Source organism: Arachis duranensis, chromosome 10 (genome assembly GCF_000817695.3).
Source record: "Arachis duranensis cultivar V14167 chromosome 10, aradu.V14167.gnm2.J7QH, whole genome shotgun sequence".
Taxonomy (NCBI): domain Eukaryota; kingdom Viridiplantae; phylum Streptophyta; class Magnoliopsida; order Fabales; family Fabaceae; genus Arachis; species Arachis duranensis.
Genome location: NC_029781.3, coordinates 5,891,274 through 5,909,253, shown reverse-complemented (window position 1 = coordinate 5,909,253; position 17,980 = coordinate 5,891,274). Strand labels below are relative to the sequence as shown.

The 17,980-nt window shown below is 29.2% G+C and overlaps 3 protein-coding genes across 4 annotated transcripts; 2 read left to right on the top strand and 1 right to left on the bottom strand.

Moving 5' to 3' along the window:
- Nucleotides 1–1,017: 1,017 nt before the first annotated feature.
- Nucleotides 1,018–4,068, top strand: LOC107468511 (aminotransferase ALD1, chloroplastic-like). Its single transcript, XM_016087819.3, has 10 exons — nt 1,018–1,193; nt 1,298–1,323; nt 1,400–1,467; nt 1,614–1,730; nt 2,027–2,089; nt 2,234–2,338; nt 2,433–2,483; nt 2,585–2,905; nt 3,033–3,239; nt 3,343–4,068. Exons 1-10 carry the CDS (start codon nt 1,123–1,125, stop codon nt 3,646–3,648), a joined length of 1,335 nt encoding a protein of 444 aa, XP_015943305.1. The 5' UTR covers nt 1,018–1,122; the 3' UTR covers nt 3,649–4,068.
- Nucleotides 4,069–4,216: 148 nt separating this feature from the next.
- Nucleotides 4,217–6,413, bottom strand: LOC107468700 (F-box/kelch-repeat protein At1g22040). 2 transcript variants are annotated; one of them, XM_016088040.3, is made up of 2 exons: nt 6,294–6,388; nt 4,217–5,940 (listed from the first exon to the last, which is right to left on the bottom strand). In XM_016088040.3, the coding sequence occupies exon 2, from the start codon at nt 5,889–5,891 to the stop codon at nt 4,455–4,457; it is 1,437 nt and encodes a 478-aa protein (XP_015943526.1). In that variant the 5' UTR covers nt 5,892–5,940; nt 6,294–6,388; the 3' UTR covers nt 4,217–4,454. The 2 variants fall into 2 exon arrangements, with proteins under 2 accessions (XP_015943526.1, XP_015943524.1); XM_016088038.3 differs by having other exon boundaries at nt 4,218–5,921; nt 6,294–6,413.
- A 1,434-nt stretch (nt 6,414–7,847) lies between these two features.
- LOC107468512 (heavy metal-associated isoprenylated plant protein 45) lies at nt 7,848–9,099 on the top strand. Its single transcript, XM_016087820.3, has 3 exons — nt 7,848–8,106; nt 8,246–8,321; nt 8,845–9,099. Exons 1-3 carry the CDS (start codon nt 7,897–7,899, stop codon nt 8,967–8,969), a joined length of 411 nt encoding a protein of 136 aa, XP_015943306.1. The 5' UTR covers nt 7,848–7,896; the 3' UTR covers nt 8,970–9,099.
- Nucleotides 9,100–17,980: the final 8,881 nt, after the last annotated feature.

The following is a 17,980-nucleotide window of genomic DNA, read 5'->3' as shown; positions in this document are numbered from 1 at the left end:
TGCATGAGACGGCTTGTTGATTAAGAAATGAAGTTCTTAAATTTGTGCATTAGCTTACTAATAAAACATTGTTCTTGATATGGTATTTTATGACTCACAATTTCATTACTAAAAAGTATTGAGAATCTAGCAAATGTCAAATGATACCTATTAATGCGATGTGAACACAAAAAATTAGTCATTATATATTTATGTATAAATATATATTATATAGATTTGTTATTCTCCATGAAGCTGCACTCGAGTTCAAAACACAGGTTCAGCTGATATATTGGAATAATAATATATAACCCATGTAGTTATGTGTTTGTGCGTGGATATAAGTTTGTAATATAATACCTAAGATTAAGAGCAGTCCAATTTATCGGAAAAAAAAAGAACAATGTATTTTTAAAACATTTTATTTTGAAAATAGGTTACACTCAATTTTCATTAAAATTAGATAATATTATTATTACTAATAATTTGTATGCTTTTTTAAAATATGACATTAGGTGCTATAATAATAAATATAACACTAAATATATCTCTACAAATTACTATATAATTATCGAATAAATGACCATTTATACTTATAAAAGATGAAAACGCTAACATATGTACCTACACTAGATCGAAACTAAATTTGTATCCACGCAAGATGCCCTCCGTGTGACAAAAGTACCCTACGTGGCACTCCAACCCTCTAAAGACAGGGAACTTTTGTCATACAGAGGACATCTTACGTATGTACAAATTTAGTTTCGATTTAGTGTAGGTACATATGTCAGCGTTTTCATCTTTTATGGGTACAAATGGCCATTTATTCATAATTATCAGAATGGTCATAAAATCATGAAATAAACATAATGGAAAAGGGAGAAATTAGGTGAACGTTTGGAAAATGGAAGTGTTGAAATTGACATGTGACTTTCCCATGTGTGTATGCATGAGAATATACACATAGCTTATTAGACACCTCTATTTTTATTGGATTGACCCCTTATATATATATAAAGCTTGCTATTGGGAGATAAACTTGCACAATTCCTACTACTACTAATTCAACTATTACTAGTCTTCTATCATATGCACTAGAATCCCAAAGCTACTTCTGGTTGCAGAACAGAAATCAGTGCTAAAATGTACAAGACATCTATTTTCAGCTATACCCTTAATACAAATGTTTTGCAGCCTAAGATGGTAGTTGCAAGGTAAAGAAAGAAAAGAATGTTAAAATGTATCTTGCACTGACAAAATTCCACTTATATTAGTTTCTTTTCTATATTTGACTTATTGATCCAATGACAATTTTCAGGTTGAAGAATCCAAGTCCAAGAATTGGTATGCAATGACTCATACTTGTTTGTTTTGTTACCCTTAGCATGAAACTAATCATTATGAATAATGTCATATGCAGGACACTGCACAAAGGTACCCCGGAATTCAAATATGGAGAAACTGCAACATGGATATTTGTTCCCTGAGGTGCCCTTTTCATTCAAATGTCTGAGCAATGTCTTAAAAATTTAAATTGCTACAGTGAACAACTAAATCTAAGATCAAGTTAATAGGTTATGTGTTTTGTTACTCTATGACTTTTAATCACTAGTTCTATATGTATCATGTATCAGATTGAAAGGCACGAGCATATGCACTTACAAAAGTATCCACATGCAAACATCATTGACCTTGGAATTGGTGATACTACAGAACCCTTACCAACTATGGTAACATCAAGCATGGTTGATGTAAGTCATTTAAAATTATTTCTACTTAATTAGCAGGAGAAAAATAAATAAGTCACTTTGAGAATTAATGTACCACCTCAACTTTGTGTATATATGACAACTTCTCTTTCAACTAGTTGCATGAATGGATAGAATCATACTTACTAAAAAAATCATAAGCTATTCCCTTTTTTATTTAAGAAATGCTAAGCACCTAAAGAATCATACTTATACAATTAACAATCAACACTGATATTTCCCCTATATAGGAATTTTTCATGTTGGTTTTCTTGTAACCTATGCATCATTATTTGCAGTTTGTGCGTGGTCTTTCAACATCAAAAGGTTATAAAGGATATGGTCCTGAGCAAGGAGAACAGGTACTTTGAGTCGTTAATAACAATTTTGTCACTAAAACAACAATTTTTGCATCTTTGGTTAGGGAGTAAAATTTTCCACTTACCATATAGTAGATCAATATAATATATATCATGCATATATAATCTGGAAAAAAAAAATTGCAGGCATTGAGGAAGGCAATTGCTGATGTATACTACAAGGATCTAGGAATAAAACCCACAGAAGTTTTTGTTTCAGATGGTGCACAGTGTGATATTACTCGCCTTCAGGTATTCCATCAATGTTAATCCACAATCTAGAAGTAGATTTCTACCTGCCTACTACATTAAATGTACTTACTTTGATTTTGATCAATTCTTGCAGCTGCTTATGGGTCCTAATCTGAAGATAGCTGTACAGGATCCATCGTTTCCGGTATTGTAATTGCTCCTCTGTGATGGTTTTTCTTATTTTCATGATTATAAAGGCAAACAGAAGATGCTTCTAACTCATGGAAGTGTTTATGACTGAGGCAGGCCTACATAGATTCAAGTGTTATAATTGGTCAGGCTGGTGATTTTGTAGATAAAGTTGGAAAATACAAAAACATAGAATACATGAAGTGTGGACCTCAAACAAACTTCTTTCCTGATCTGCATAAAGCTTCAAGGCCAGAGCTTATTTTCTTCTGTTCTCCAAACAATCCCACTGGCCATGCAGCAACAAGGAAGCAATTGGAACAACTTGTTGATTTTGCCAAAGTGAATGGATCAATCATTATCTTTGATTCTGCATATTCAGCTTATATCACTGATGATAGTCCCAAGTCAATCTTCGAAATTCCTGGAGCCAGAGAAGTAAGCCTCATGGCCTATTTTTAAGACCTATTCATAATTCTTAACCTTGCATCATGTGCAACATTACTTTGGCATGAAATTCCCGAATGGCAAGCTTAACTTTTGTCTTTCCTCGTTGTGCTTTCAGGTAGCGATCGAAGTTTCATCCTTCTCAAAATTCGCAGGCTTCACAGGTGTCCGACTTGGATGGACCGTGGTCCCTGAAGAACTCTTATATTCAAATGGCTTCCCTGTTGTCCATGATTTCAACCGCATAATGTGCACCTGCTTCAATGGAGCTTCCAACATAGCCCAAGCTGGTGGGCTAGCATGTCTGTCCCCAGAAGGTTTCAGGGTAAGTTACAGTTCCCTAAGAATCAGTATCTTAATTGAGAATTCATTGAAACTTCTGTTCTATTGTGATTTCTGCTGAATATTGTTTTTGAACAAAACCTCAGGCTGTAAAATCCCTTATCAACTACTACATGGAGAATGCAAGCATACTGGTTAATGCTCTGTCTTCGCTTGGCCTGACAGTTTATGGAGGGAAAAATGCTCCCTATGTTTGGGTTCATTTTCCAGGCTCAAAATCCTGGGATGTCTTTGCTGAAATTCTTGAGAAGACTCACATTATTACTGTCCCAGGCAGTGGTTTTGGTCCAGGTGGTGAGGAGTACATAAGAGTTAGTGCTTTTGGCCAGAGAGATTCCATCATTGAAGCCTCAGAGAGGCTCAAATATCTCCTTTATCAGGAGGAAAACTAATGATTATACTTAATCTCAGTTTTATGATCTATATTCTATACATAAAATAAAGAAAAATGGCAAACCTTAGCCTTCACTACTACTTGTTAGAGGATTCAGGTGTGAACTACACTTTCTACGTCTAGAAACTTTGAAGTGCTCCTGCCAAAACTAGAAGTGTGAGGACATATGTGTAACAAATCAGAATATTGGACTTGCTAATGTTATTTGAACAAGTGATTCTTCTTCCTTTCTTTTTTGTTTATATTCTCCTCTTTCTTTAAGTTCTTAATATTAAGTTTAACAGACTGCTCACTGCATAAGATGATTGGTAAGTTTTGCAGAGTGTTGAATAGGTTTTGCTTTTTCCAACAACTTTGCTTCCTCATAAAGAAATGGCCAAAAAATTACAACCTAAACTAAATATGTTATAAAATATATAAAAGAATGTGTTCGCAGGAAATGCAAACTTTAAGGAAGCAATGGGCAATTATAGCGCATGACAAAATAACTTAGTTATTCATTCATAGAGGATGTATCTCTCAATGAAACAAGACCAAATGCTGCTATATGAGGATGTACTGAATATAAAGGAAGGAAAGGACCAGAAAATCTTTAGATCCAGTATATTATGTTGATAATCTTACTTTGTATAATCTTGATTTGTTCTGTGCATACGAGTAATAAGGAATTACATCTTTATGAATCAATCATACAGAAGAGAGAGGACCATTTACAATTTGAAATCTTTGTGGCTTATCAGCACAATCAAGATTAACACAGACATGAAATCAGAACAACAATAGAAGATCTCTAGCTCTATTTCATCAAACTTTAAGGGAATGGCAGCTGACTAGTTCAGCAGACCTACCACTCCTAGAAGCAAAAACCTGCCAAATGTCTCTGTCTGATTCTGCTGCTGATGATGATTCAGTCGTTTCTGTGAGTGAATGATCTGGTGACAACGAGGATCGGGGTGATGCTAAGTCATTTTGCAAATCAGCCTGTAACACTATAATGTTGTGATTGGCATCTTTAGTAATTACGTGAAGCTTTCCAAGTAAACTAGCTAAAAGATAAGGAGATTCTGAATCAGTGAAATCATGAATAGGAACATCTCCTGCAACAACTTTCCAAGTATCGCCTTCATAATCATATACCTTGATCTTTGCAGAGTCAAGAGAACTTGAAGGATCAAGTGCATATAGATCATCATTGACAATAACACTCAATTTTGTTCCAGCTTGCCTCGCTGGCCAACCTTCACCCATACCAACCGGCATGTCAAGCCAAGAATCATTATTTGGATCATAAATTTCTCCCCCGACATCAACAAAAAAGGGCCAACAATACAAACTCTGAGGAACAAATAATCTTCCCCTGTATGAAGTCATTCCTGTGGCAATAGGCTTGAGTAAGTCAGCCAAAAAAGCAGTTGGCAGCACCTGAGCTTTAGCAAAAGGCATGCTTGGTAATTGGGACCATGTACATGTATGCGGATCATATACTTCTGCAGATTGAAGGGGATTTAATCCACCACGACCCCTAGTAACCCCTCCAACAACATAAAGCTTATCATTTAATACACCTGTTTTGCAATAGGCTCTACCAACTGACATCGGACTGGCCTCCATCCAAGTGTTTTTAACAGGGTCATACCGCCAAACAGATTTCATTGCAGAAGCTTTAGAGAAACCTCCTAAAGCATATATACAACCACCAACAGCACCAATCGAGCAACCACAGAATGGCATCCGATCAAGAGCATCTCTCCTCCCAAGCCAGCTCATTATGACATCAGCAATTCTGATACTCGAACCCACCATGCTCCACATCCGAAGGGGAAGGGCTGCCAAACCCTTCTTTTCTTCATCTTCACAGGAAACATTTGGCATTGAAGGTAACCTTTGCCATCTTCTGGAAAGAGGATCCAAGGCATGCCATAAAAGTTTGTCATCCTTGACCCTTGTTAATATGTAGAGCCACTCCTCCGTCGTTCCAAGTTCTTTTCTCAAACTAAAAAGTTCAGAACTCACAAGGGCTTCCTTCCAAGCATGAGAAACCGACTTGAGATTTAAATAACAAATTCGTGGAACTCTAGCTAGAATCTGAAGTGATATCTCGTCCGGAAGGGACGGAATCAATCTTGTGTTATCCTCACAAGAGCTTGACAATCTCTGTCTCTTTCGAGCTTCACCTTGTGAATTTTCAGAGGTATGATTCCATCTAGTCTTTGAACTATTCGGACTAAGTACATTCCCCATCAAAAACCACTTCAAATTCAGCTCATTAACCTTCAAGGATAAATTAAATCTGTTCAGGAACATCATCATTCTAATTACTTCTCACCACTCAACAGGAAAATGCAGTGGTTAACTTAATCAGAATAGCAAATTCAAAAGCCTATGGTTGAATTGAAAACCCAAGGTTTAATTGCAAGTGTAAATTGGTTGGTTTGAATGTTCAAAAATAATTATGGGGTTAAATATCCTTAGTGAGGACAACATGAACAGAATAGGGAAGTGTCTTCTTAGGGAAATAAGATAAATCAGAACCAATTTCTGGAAAAAGCACATTCAGATAATATTAAAAAGCAATTCCGGCAATATGAATATTGAATACAGAAAGTCAGATCAACACAGAAACAAAAAACGAATTTGCGTTACCTCAGAAGAAGGGGAAAGCCATGAAATTCAGGGGGATATGTTCCAAGTTTTACATAGACGACGAAATAGATTCGGTGAAACTTGAAAAAGTGTGTGGGTGGGTGTGTATGGGCCAACTCCATAAACGACATTGCGTTCCATCTATTCCCTGCTTCTTTTTTCTTTTGGGCCGATATCAATTGGATTGTTTCCAAGGCAAAATTGGGCCCAATCCAATTCATGGCCCACACGAACGAAAAAATAGTTTTTTTTTATATTATATTAGTTCAAAAAATAAATTACCATTTGTACCATGAAAGATACAGACACTGACAAATGTACCAATTGAAGAATAAAACTACAATTGTAACTACAGAAAATAGTTTATGTGTGCCAAAAGTACCCTAACAAACCAATTGCATAACCAACATCCGGATACTTTTGGCAGACAAAGGTCATCGTGATTACAATTGTCGTTTTATTCTTATATGGACACCACTTTAATAAAGACACTAAATTTTTTTTTAAAGATATTTATATGTATCATGTTATTATTAGACTTTTTTATTAAACTGGTTAATAATTTATTTTTTAATATACCGGAACAAAATCGGTTTATTACAGCAACAATAATAAACCTAATTATCTGCATTATAATTATTAGACCCGATTTGATCCGATCGAATTATACCATCTAAATCGAATATCTTTAAATTTTTTATGAAAAGACAAATATATCTTTGACTTTTTGTTTTGCAGACATTTAAATTCCTAAAAATTTAAAATTATAATTAAATCCCTAAAAAAATTGGGTATATTGTTATTGTTATAAAAAAAATCGGTTTTATTCTACTTAAGAAATTCAAAAATAACCGGTTCATTAATACGTCTAATAATAATACGACATGTAAGTGTCTTTACAAAAAGATGTTTTTCGCGTCTTTATAAAAACATCTCTTTTAAAATATGACGAAGATCTAGGTGTAATTGATAACTGTTAGATAGTCAAACTTATTAAATTATTTAACGATTTTTAAATAACAACTTTATTTAAAGATAACTGCAGGGGAGTTTCACTTTTGGGGGGTAATGTATTGATTTTTAGCGGTTGTAGTTGTAATGAAACAGTGGAATTTATCAATTTTGGTGGAAGTTACAGGAAGGGCCAGAGTTGGTGGTGGTCCTAACAATGGAATAGTGGTGAAATCAGACTGAAGCAACATAAATAATTTCACATGCCAATGCCACACCTCTGCTAAAGTAAAAAGTAGACTAACCAATCTCCTACTCCTACTACAAGTTTTGATGCACTTATCATCATAACTTTCTATAATCCTAACATTTAATTTCACAGCCATTTCTTACTTATCATGTTGTATATAATGGATGAACCTTATTCACTCCAACCATCCCTTAGCATTAAACACATGAAAAGGACATGAAATTTGATACGTTAAGATCATAGGCATTATGCATATAATAGATGATAAAATGCCAAAAAGGTTCTACACTGATAGCCCAAGTCATAATGACACCATGTCTCTACTCTCTAGTCACTTTCTCCCATTTGCATTACATATTCCACACCACAAGAAAGAGTTTATTCTGATCTTGTTGTTGTGTGATGAGCATGAAAATGAGGAGGAGTGGAGGATTCATGTGCCACTCTGAGGTATCAACAGCAGTGTGCATGAGTTACCGTTCCGTGGTTGAACCAACAAGGAGGCATATCAGAAGCATTTCTCTTGCTGACACATCATGCCTCATCAACTCCAAACTTGTTCATAACCACAATTCTCATCATCCTCACAAAACTGCAACACATGTCTTTCAGGTTAGACTCATTAGAAATCAGTGGCATTAATTAAGAATGCCTTTGAAGCAAGGGGGTTATAGTTTTATTAGTTGTAGTTGTAGTACTTGTTGATCCCATTTTTACATTATCAGTTTGAAGATTTTAATGTTAAATGCAGGTGGTAGTGATGCGGGTTGCTATCCATTGTCAAGGATGTGCTGGCAAAGTGAAAAAGCATCTCTCTAAGATGGAAGGTAATAATTATTGAGGTAGTGTTTGTTTTGAGATATTGAGACAGAAATTGAGAGACTGAGATTCAGTATCATATTTGTTAGTTCAGATATTGGTACTAAAATTTTTGTCTCTGTCTCTAAAATTTCAGTATTTCAGTACTTTCAAAATTTAGGGACACAGGGAACTAAAATTTTTAGAGATGGAGACTGAAACTTTAATAACATTTTATATCTAAAATATTCTCATTTCAATTAACTAATTCCAATTTTATCCTTTATACAAATTAAATTAGAGTTCCATTTTTGTTTCAATTTCTGTCTCCCACTTTATACCAAATAAAATACTGAGATTTATTTTAATTTCTGTCTCTTAGTTTTTGTCTTTCGGTCTTTGTCTTTCCATCTCTGTCTCTCCACCAAACACTACCAAAGGAAAAAGAAGCTACCAGTTTTACCCCTTCTAAAAATAGCAGTAACTATAGTATTTATTCTACAGTGAAGGTGAAAAGAATTGTGATTCCATGTTTTTAATGTTTTGTGTCAGGAGTAACATCATTCAGTATAGATGTAGAGAGCAAAAGGGTGACAGTGATGGGCTACATTTCTCCATTGGAAGTCCTTGAGAGCATTTCAAAGGTGAAAAGAGCAGAGTTCTGGACAAGCACATAGCAAAAATTATTCTTTTAATTAATTAATCTGCATTGCTTCTGATTGTCATATCTTCATAGTCAATTTGATGACATTGAATGTCACATGTCATATATATTATTTAATTGACTGATTACTTTCAAAGTTTCAAGCATATAATATGTCATCCTTATTGACTTGCAGATAAAATTTGGAAATTCAATGTTCTTATACTCACAAAATTAAACATTCTAAAACGAGATCCACCCATATATTTAAGTTGAGCCGGCGGTTGTAGCAATAGACATACACATTAGATTCCTACTCATTATTAAATTAATAAAAAATTCTAAATATAGGAGAGAAGATGAGAAAGTGACCATATAGAAAATATCAACAATATATATCCAAATGACTCTTTTAAGTTAAATCTATCTAATTCATACCAAAATGAATCTGATGAATACATTCACTTGGAAACAGTCGTCAAAAATGATGTTAATAATATTATTATTGTTGTTGTTGTTGGTTTATTTAATGTAACATTATTGATGCATACATATTCTGCTATATATATATATATAAGTATATCCTTATGTACATACATTATTCAATTCAATTATTATCTCCCAAGTTTTTGGTATAAAGAGAGAAAGATTCATTTGAATGAGAAAGCTGGGGATTGAAGCAAAATAAGCTACTTCACTCTCCACGTACGGCCCAAGAACTGCAAACATGACGACGGTAACATCCAAATTTATTTCCATCTCCAGCTTCTTTATCATTTTCCATACTTTAATTTGTTAAAATTTTTTAATTTCAACGTTACTCCTTTATAGATCAAAATTGAATAGATATAACAAAATCGTATTTAATAAATTGAATAGACCCATAAAGTAAAAAAGATGAACGTTTAATTATAATTGAGTTTATGAATTCAATTATGCACGAGCCTATAGTACCTTAGTTTAAGGATGATTATACCTTTACATTTTTAATCTATCAAAATTCTAGCTTTCGAAAATTTTGATATATAGCAATACACGTATACACATGTCATTCAACGCATTAAGATTTTAAAATAAACATCATTTGTGAACTGTGAGATCTAAATTTTTATGTTTTGAATTTCTTTAACTAAAAATGAGGGCCCAAATATATGTTTGTAAGGTAACGAACAAGTTCTAAGTGATTTTTTTAATAATCAATATTAATTAACAACTAATTTAAATTAAGCCTATATTTTTAATTAAGAAAAATCTATACGCCTTTTGTTATATTAGACTGATTCAACCTTGCAAGACTGATAAATGGACTAAGCAAATCACCAAACCGGGCTCAAAAAGTCAAAAATAAAATTTATTGTTATGATCACAAAGCCCAGAAACAAAAGAATTTAAAAAGCCCAAGGAAAACATGCTAGAAAATAAAAAGTTGGCTAGTCTTTATAACAACAAAAAAAGTCCCTAATCAACTAATAACAAACTCTTAAATAAATTTTAAATTTACAACAAATTAATCCTTAATATGCCAAACTAAAAGATAATATAAAAAAATATTTTAATTGACGAATTTTGTAAAAAAATTTAAAAATAGAAAAATAAACATAAAACCATATCTCAATCTCAAAAACATTGTAACATCGTTAACAATCACAAATAGTGATGCAAAATTGCAATTTAAGTGTACATAAACAAACATAACATAAATTCAATTCTAACAACACTCTCTCAATCCAAATTGAGATTGATAAACTCATAAACATAACCTTTCTCCTTCCCCTTAAACAAAACTCTGACCAAGGCTATCACACTTGATTCAATGAATCTGGACATAATCTCAACTTATATTTTTGCAGTGTCTGATTAAAAAACTGTTTCGTGGACTTTAATCCCTTCGTGTATTTTATTTCACGTGTAACTTCATCTACCCATTTGCATAAAACAATTCTAAAATCTAAACTCCTTACGTGACCGAACAATATTTTAATATTACTAGATCAATAATTATGTATGGTATTATTTTATATTTTTAATATATATTTTATATGAATAATTAATTTTTAGTATATATAACATAGTTGCATTTTAATATTCTAACACGCCCATTTAATTCTTAAAGATTAAAATTAGTTTCACATCAACTCAATAGTTCAAAAAAATTTAAGTTGAGGCAAATTATTTTTCTTTAAAATTAAATTAACATAACAAATATTTTATAGCATTATAAATGTAAATACTCGGATTTATTTCATATGGATTATCAATGAAAAAAATATTTAATTATATATTGTAATACAAAAAAATATTCGACAATTCAAAAATTATTTTTAATATAAAAGTGGAGATGGTATTTTATTTAAATATTGACATTTAAAATATATTACAGTATTGTAAAAATATTCAACATGTCTTGTACGTGTTTTAACACGTCTCTGCATGTTGGCTGTGCGTGTGTAACAGGCTCTTCACGTGTTGATTTCTCACCTATAAAATTCACTCATTTATAATTATACCGAATAATCTTATTTTTATAAAAATATACCAATATTCTTTCCATATAAAAAAATAGCCTCAACAATTTACTATGACTTAAAATTCTGACAAATAATGTAAATATCAGCTGAGATTCACTGACTGAGATTCTAAAGATCGGTGACAGTGGGTTGTTGAGAATTTGAAATGCGCTCTGCTTTCAGCGATGACAAAGAATCCACGGTTTATACGAAGAATCTCTACCTAAATTTCTGGAAAAGAAAGTGATGACTATTTGTTTGGCAAAGATTACTAGTTTCGCTTTTTTTTTTTTCAATGAATATTAAGAGGTCCTTTTTTTGGTGTGGGAATATTACGAGGTCTAATAAAATAAAAATTTAATTGTTCTGTTATTTTTTGTAATTTTATTAAATTTTTAATTAGATTTATATATTTTTTTAATTGAATTTTATACCATATTAGATTTTGTAATTAAGTATTTTTTTTATCAAAAATAGAAGACTCGAATCCGCAACTTCTTAATTGAGTATGGGGAGACTATGCCATTTAAGTTATAATTCATTGGAATTAACAGAATATTCTATTAAACTATACAAAATATTCAATTAAGTGTTACGCATATTTATTATATTCTCTTAATTTTAATGTTTTTGTCACGACAGAAACTTAATTACAAAATTTGATATAATATAAGAACTCAATTAAAAAAATATAAGAATCTGATTAAAAAAAATTATTTTTTATCATTTATTTATCATGTTTATTAATAATAAAAAAATTAAAACAGTAACAAATTAGAACTTCTATTAATCGTAATAAATATTTTGCAATCTTAGTCGATCATAATTTTATCATTGATCCGTTACATACGTATTGGATTGGAAAAATCGTATTTGTTAGAAATTTATCGATTGGATGCACAAATCAATCGATTGAAATTCAAGTTTTCCAAACTTCAATCAATTGGTTTGTGCATCCAATTGATTGAATTTCTAACAAACACGATTTTTCTAATCAAATATATATGTAAATAGATCAATGATAAAATTATGATCAATTAAGATTGCAAAATATTTATTACGATTAATAGAAGATATAATTTGTTATTGTTTTAATTTTTTATTATTAATAAACATGATAGATGAATGATAAAATAATAATTTACAAAAAAAAAATTTATAATTAAAATTAAATAAAAATTATTTAACAATTATTAAAAAATTTAAAAAATATATTTTATTATAGGATCATTTAGTGGTCCAAACGTTTTGGAATTATCGAATCGTACCTACAGTCACGTAAATTAGGGTGTAAACAAAAATGAAAACAATAAATTAGAAAGATAATTGGATAAATAATTAATTGGTCTTCTGAATACTCTTTGCTAGCTCCCAAAATTTAACTTTCAGAAAACAACATTTATTGAAAGAAAACGATAAATTCAAATAAACGAAAAAGTGTAACTTTTAAATTTTTACGTTAAAGAAAAAAATGAAAAATATTAAAATGAGAAAAGCAATTAAAACGATAAATTCAAATAAACGAAAAAGTAGTGTACCTTTTAAATTTTTACGTGAAAGAAAAAAAAATGAAAAATATTAAAATGAGAAAAGCAAATAAAAGGCAAATAGAAAAGAAAAGGCGTGAACTAACTAAAGTAAAAAGTTGAATCAGGATTTCATCATAGGAGAGACAAAAAGGTGAGGCAAAGAATAATTCTAAATTTATTTGTAGACACAAACAAAATATTTAAAATCTATAGTAAAATCAGTGTAATTCTTTATTGTAAATATAATATATTTAAAGATAATACATTAAATTTGGGCCATCCAAAAAAAAAAATTGCATATGATGTTAGAGTTCACAATATCTTCAACTTTATGTAACTGGAAAGTACTTAGAAACGCAAAATTCATAATACATGTGCACCTTTTGCCATGATATATTAGGCAGCGTTTGTTTTTAAAAGTTAGAATTAGGATTAAGCAACTGAAATTTAATATTATATTTAAAACAGTTTTATCAGAAATATAAAATTTTGATTTTTGTTAGTATCTTCAAAAAGTAGAAACAAAAAAAACTAAAATTTTTAGAATTAAAAATTAAAATTTTAATAACATTTATTTTTAAAAATATTTTTATTTAATTTTTTAAATTTTAAATTTATTCTTCAATCTTTATATTTATTTTAAACCAAATATAATATTTAAACATAATTTAATCCAGTACATTTTACACCAAACACAATAAAAAGACTTAATTTCAGTCTTTTTTTTTTAAAAGCAACCTTACAATCATATGGCTTATTGCCTTTGTTAAAGTATAAATAAATTATAAAGTATACATATAAAGTAAGATGATATGATGAGTACATATGGAGGGACTGGAATTGTAATTGGCCATGTTTGATATTATTCCTTAAGATTCTCCAACATATATAACACTTTTGTTGGAGCTGCACTTATTTTCAGATCCATCAAGTCAAAGTTAGGTCGACAAGTCCATATATAGGATATGCAACTATGAATGGTAAACATTAAAAGTGTCTTCCTTCAATATATAATGTCATGGAATTAAGTATAAGGTGGCTGTGGGTGGGTGGATGAATGTGGATGCTATCTTAGGGTTGGCTACTTCAATCAATTTTTCTTCCATTTAATTTGCATCATAGAAAATCTTTTTTCCTTGCACCTTCCTTGACCAATAATACTTTTGTCTTGGTAGTGTTGTTTAATTTGGCTTATTGATTTAAATCAAGTCATTTGTTCTATTTCTATATCATTAATAAATAATAATAATCATGGTTATAGTATTTTTATAGCATTTTTAACATTTAAATTGAAAACAAAAATAATAAATCTTTACACTAAAATAACGAATTCAATAACACTAACCAACTCTTCCTTTTTTATATACAATAATAATAATAATATTAAGTGACAAATATTTTTTACCTTGTATTTGACTTAACACTACCCAAATAAATATCCTTTTTTTAACCCTAAAAATAATGACCCTTATAATTTTTCTTTTTACACTAAAATTGATGATCTTCTGATATTTTTCCAATTTGTATTGCTAATATGTCATCAAACAATAAATGACATTAAGTAAGTAACTTAATTTACTCTTAATAAAACATATAAAAATTTCTCTTGACTTTAGAATGAAGTGGAATTTTGTTAAAATTGTCATATTTCATGCTCAATGTTTGTTTCTTCGTTAAAATCATTAGCAACTAGGAGAATTGTATATCCACGCACCCTTACCATTTTAAATACCAGCAATAAATAAATACGGTTTATCCATCATAACTTAATCTACACCATTTACAAGAAACTATATGTAATAATAGCAATCTTACTTTTAAATATATATATATACTGCAATATAAATTAAGTTTATAGGTATCAAAGTTTTGTGTGTAACATATACCCCAATATAAATCTCCATTTTAATTTATGTTTAGAAAGCAGTATAATTCACAAGTATTTTCCGTTAATACGGAATTCAAGAAAATGATCACACCTAAAAAAGTATAATATAAACAATCTAATTTAATAATTATATTAGTAACTAATTTCACGACTTAAATATGTATTCTTGTTGTCACAATTATGAAAGTAATTTAATTGTTGTTCTAAATCTCTACTCCACATTCTATACAGAAGAATGGAAAAAAATAATATAATAATAACAATAACACAATAATAGGATTAACTAGAAGTGTGGTCGGTTAGCATAACGGTAAAAGATTTTTATATATAAAAAAGTCTCAGAATCAGCATTTTTATTAAAATTTAACTAATATTTTAATTATAAAAAAATATGTAATCTCATAACATTAAATATAATTTTATATCATTAAAAATACTAACTAATATTACATAAATTTTGTTGTAAACATGATTATAATTTATAAATTGATAAACTTGGCATGCAGACATGACGAATTTGATATGATGAGGAAGCTATATATCTAGATATAGTGCACCCGTATGGTGACTTTAGTTTTATAACTATGTGCTAATGAAAAATTAAAACATTTTCCCCCTTTCTTATAAATTAAAGTAGTTTATATATTGTATGAATCATTATTCGTAATTCACGACTACACAACTACTGGCGGTTACTTCTGCCGCGAAAAAAAGTGACAACATTAACCAATTTATAATATATAATATATTATTCAGCTGTACGATTTGTACATAAAGATTATATATATAGTTATATTATATTACCTAATGAGATGTTGTATTGTTGCAAGTTGATTAGGAATGAGATGATGAAGATGAAACCAAATTAAACACTAGTAAAACTCTATTTAAACATACTAATATAATGAGGATCGGAGAATAGCCTATGTGTACCAGCTGCAGGAATGATAGAAAATAATGGGGCAAAAAAGTGAAAAATTATTCATTTATTGACAATAATAATAAAAGATGTAATATCTAATGCATGAAGAATACTTTTTATATATAAACAGTAAAATATTTTAGAAAGATAAAAAATATAAATGAATAATAATAATATATAATAAGAGTTTAATTAAAAAATTGTTTTTTAGTGAATATAGTTAATTTTTTTAGATTATTTTTTATTATGAATTATATATCTAAAATTTTAAATACTAAATGTTAAATCCTAAAGTTCAAAACTTAAATTCTAATATAACTCTCTATATACATATATATATCCTAAAATTTTTTAAAAAATATTTTACAATAAAAAATTCACTAACATTGATTAATTAAAAATTAAGTTTCTATACTTATTCTAATAATAAATTTAATCTTAAGATTTAACAAAATGAATTTAACTTGAACTTAATCTCATGGTTATTAGCAGATTCCATGATATGATGAAGATTATTACTATTTAATATAACACCATCCCCAAGTACACCCAATCCAAGTGGCAGAATAACATTATTGGGAGTAAATGCATTTTGAAACATTATTTTATGGCATCAATAAATTAAAGTAAAAATAGCAATGCAAGCAACCCTTTGCTGGCTACTTTAATTTCCTTAATTATTATTTGGCTTCATTCCTAATTATTGATAATTCATTATATTATAGTTGTTGCATCCTTTATACAACATACAGAAATTCAAACCCTTTCAAATTTCCATAATTAGTGAACTTGGACGCAAACCAAGTCCCCTTCATTTTTATTAGTTAAAGTCTTATAGTTACTATATATTAATAAATTTAAACGATAATGTTAGAAAGATAGAAAAAAAAGCCAAAATTTATTTTATTTAATATTTATTAATTATTGTAATAATTAATTAATAAATATTAAATAAAGTAAATTCTGATTTTTTTTGTTAATTTTTTTTTGTTACTAAATATTTTCGATTAATAAATAGTAATAGTAAGCTTCATATATTGTAATCAACCATCCAGTCACCAATGCATAAGCCATGGCTTCTTTTTGTTATGAATAATAATGTAAAATTAAAGAGCTCAACACAATCAAAATGAAGCAAGTTCGGTGAATAACTAGCACATATACAAATAAAATCAAAACCATAAAAACGTTACAACCGATAATACATTACTATAAAGTATAAACTATGCATTGTTCCCAATTTCTATGTATTCTAATATAAGTTAGATTATTGTACAGCAAAAAAGTTATTTAATATATATTTTATATTAATAATTGTTTTTTGTAATTAATTTTGATACGTACATAACATGAAAGATTATATTGCACGTTATCAACGCGTGAATATAGAGTTGAAAATTATAATGAAACTGTATTTAATTGCCCAAATGGTGCATCATATATGTTTATTGATAAATAGTTTGCTTATACGCTTCCTGTTTATATATATGTATATAGCATTATATTGTTAACTACTTGTAATGTTATAACAATAACATATACTACAATTAGAGAAATGGAAACACTTTTTTCTATTTTTTTGGGGTCAAACTTTTTATCAAAATCACAATTATAAGTGTATGAGGTTATGCACTTGTGGTTATGTTGTTAGTCTGTCCTATATATTTTAATTAAAAGTTTAGGAAAAATTAAAATTTAGAATTTAAGGTGGTCGAAAATAATAGGATAGTGAGTATCACCAGTTTGATGGTCAACTGATAATAATGATAGGGCGGTTCTAAATATGTAGTTGTGGGGGTAAGTGTATGTACACTATTCAATTTAAAATTTTTTAATAGTATATAATAATAATATTTATTTGTCTTTATTAAATTATTAAATTTGACGTTACAATAATTTTTTATTCAAATTTTTAATATTTAATCGTCGTTTTAAAAATTTTATATCAGATATTTGTTAAAATAATTAATTCTCAAAGTTAAACGAGATTGATATTATTTTTTATATATCGGTTCAAAAATATATTATTTATCTTCGTTAGAAATTAGTTTTAATTTTTTATAGCAATTATATTAATTGAAAGAACTTTTTTAATTATGAATATCAATAAAAATTATTTTCTAATTGTGTTGGGAAGTGAATTTCTAAATAATTATTTAATAATATATATAGAAAGAAAAAAATTTCGATGGTACTACC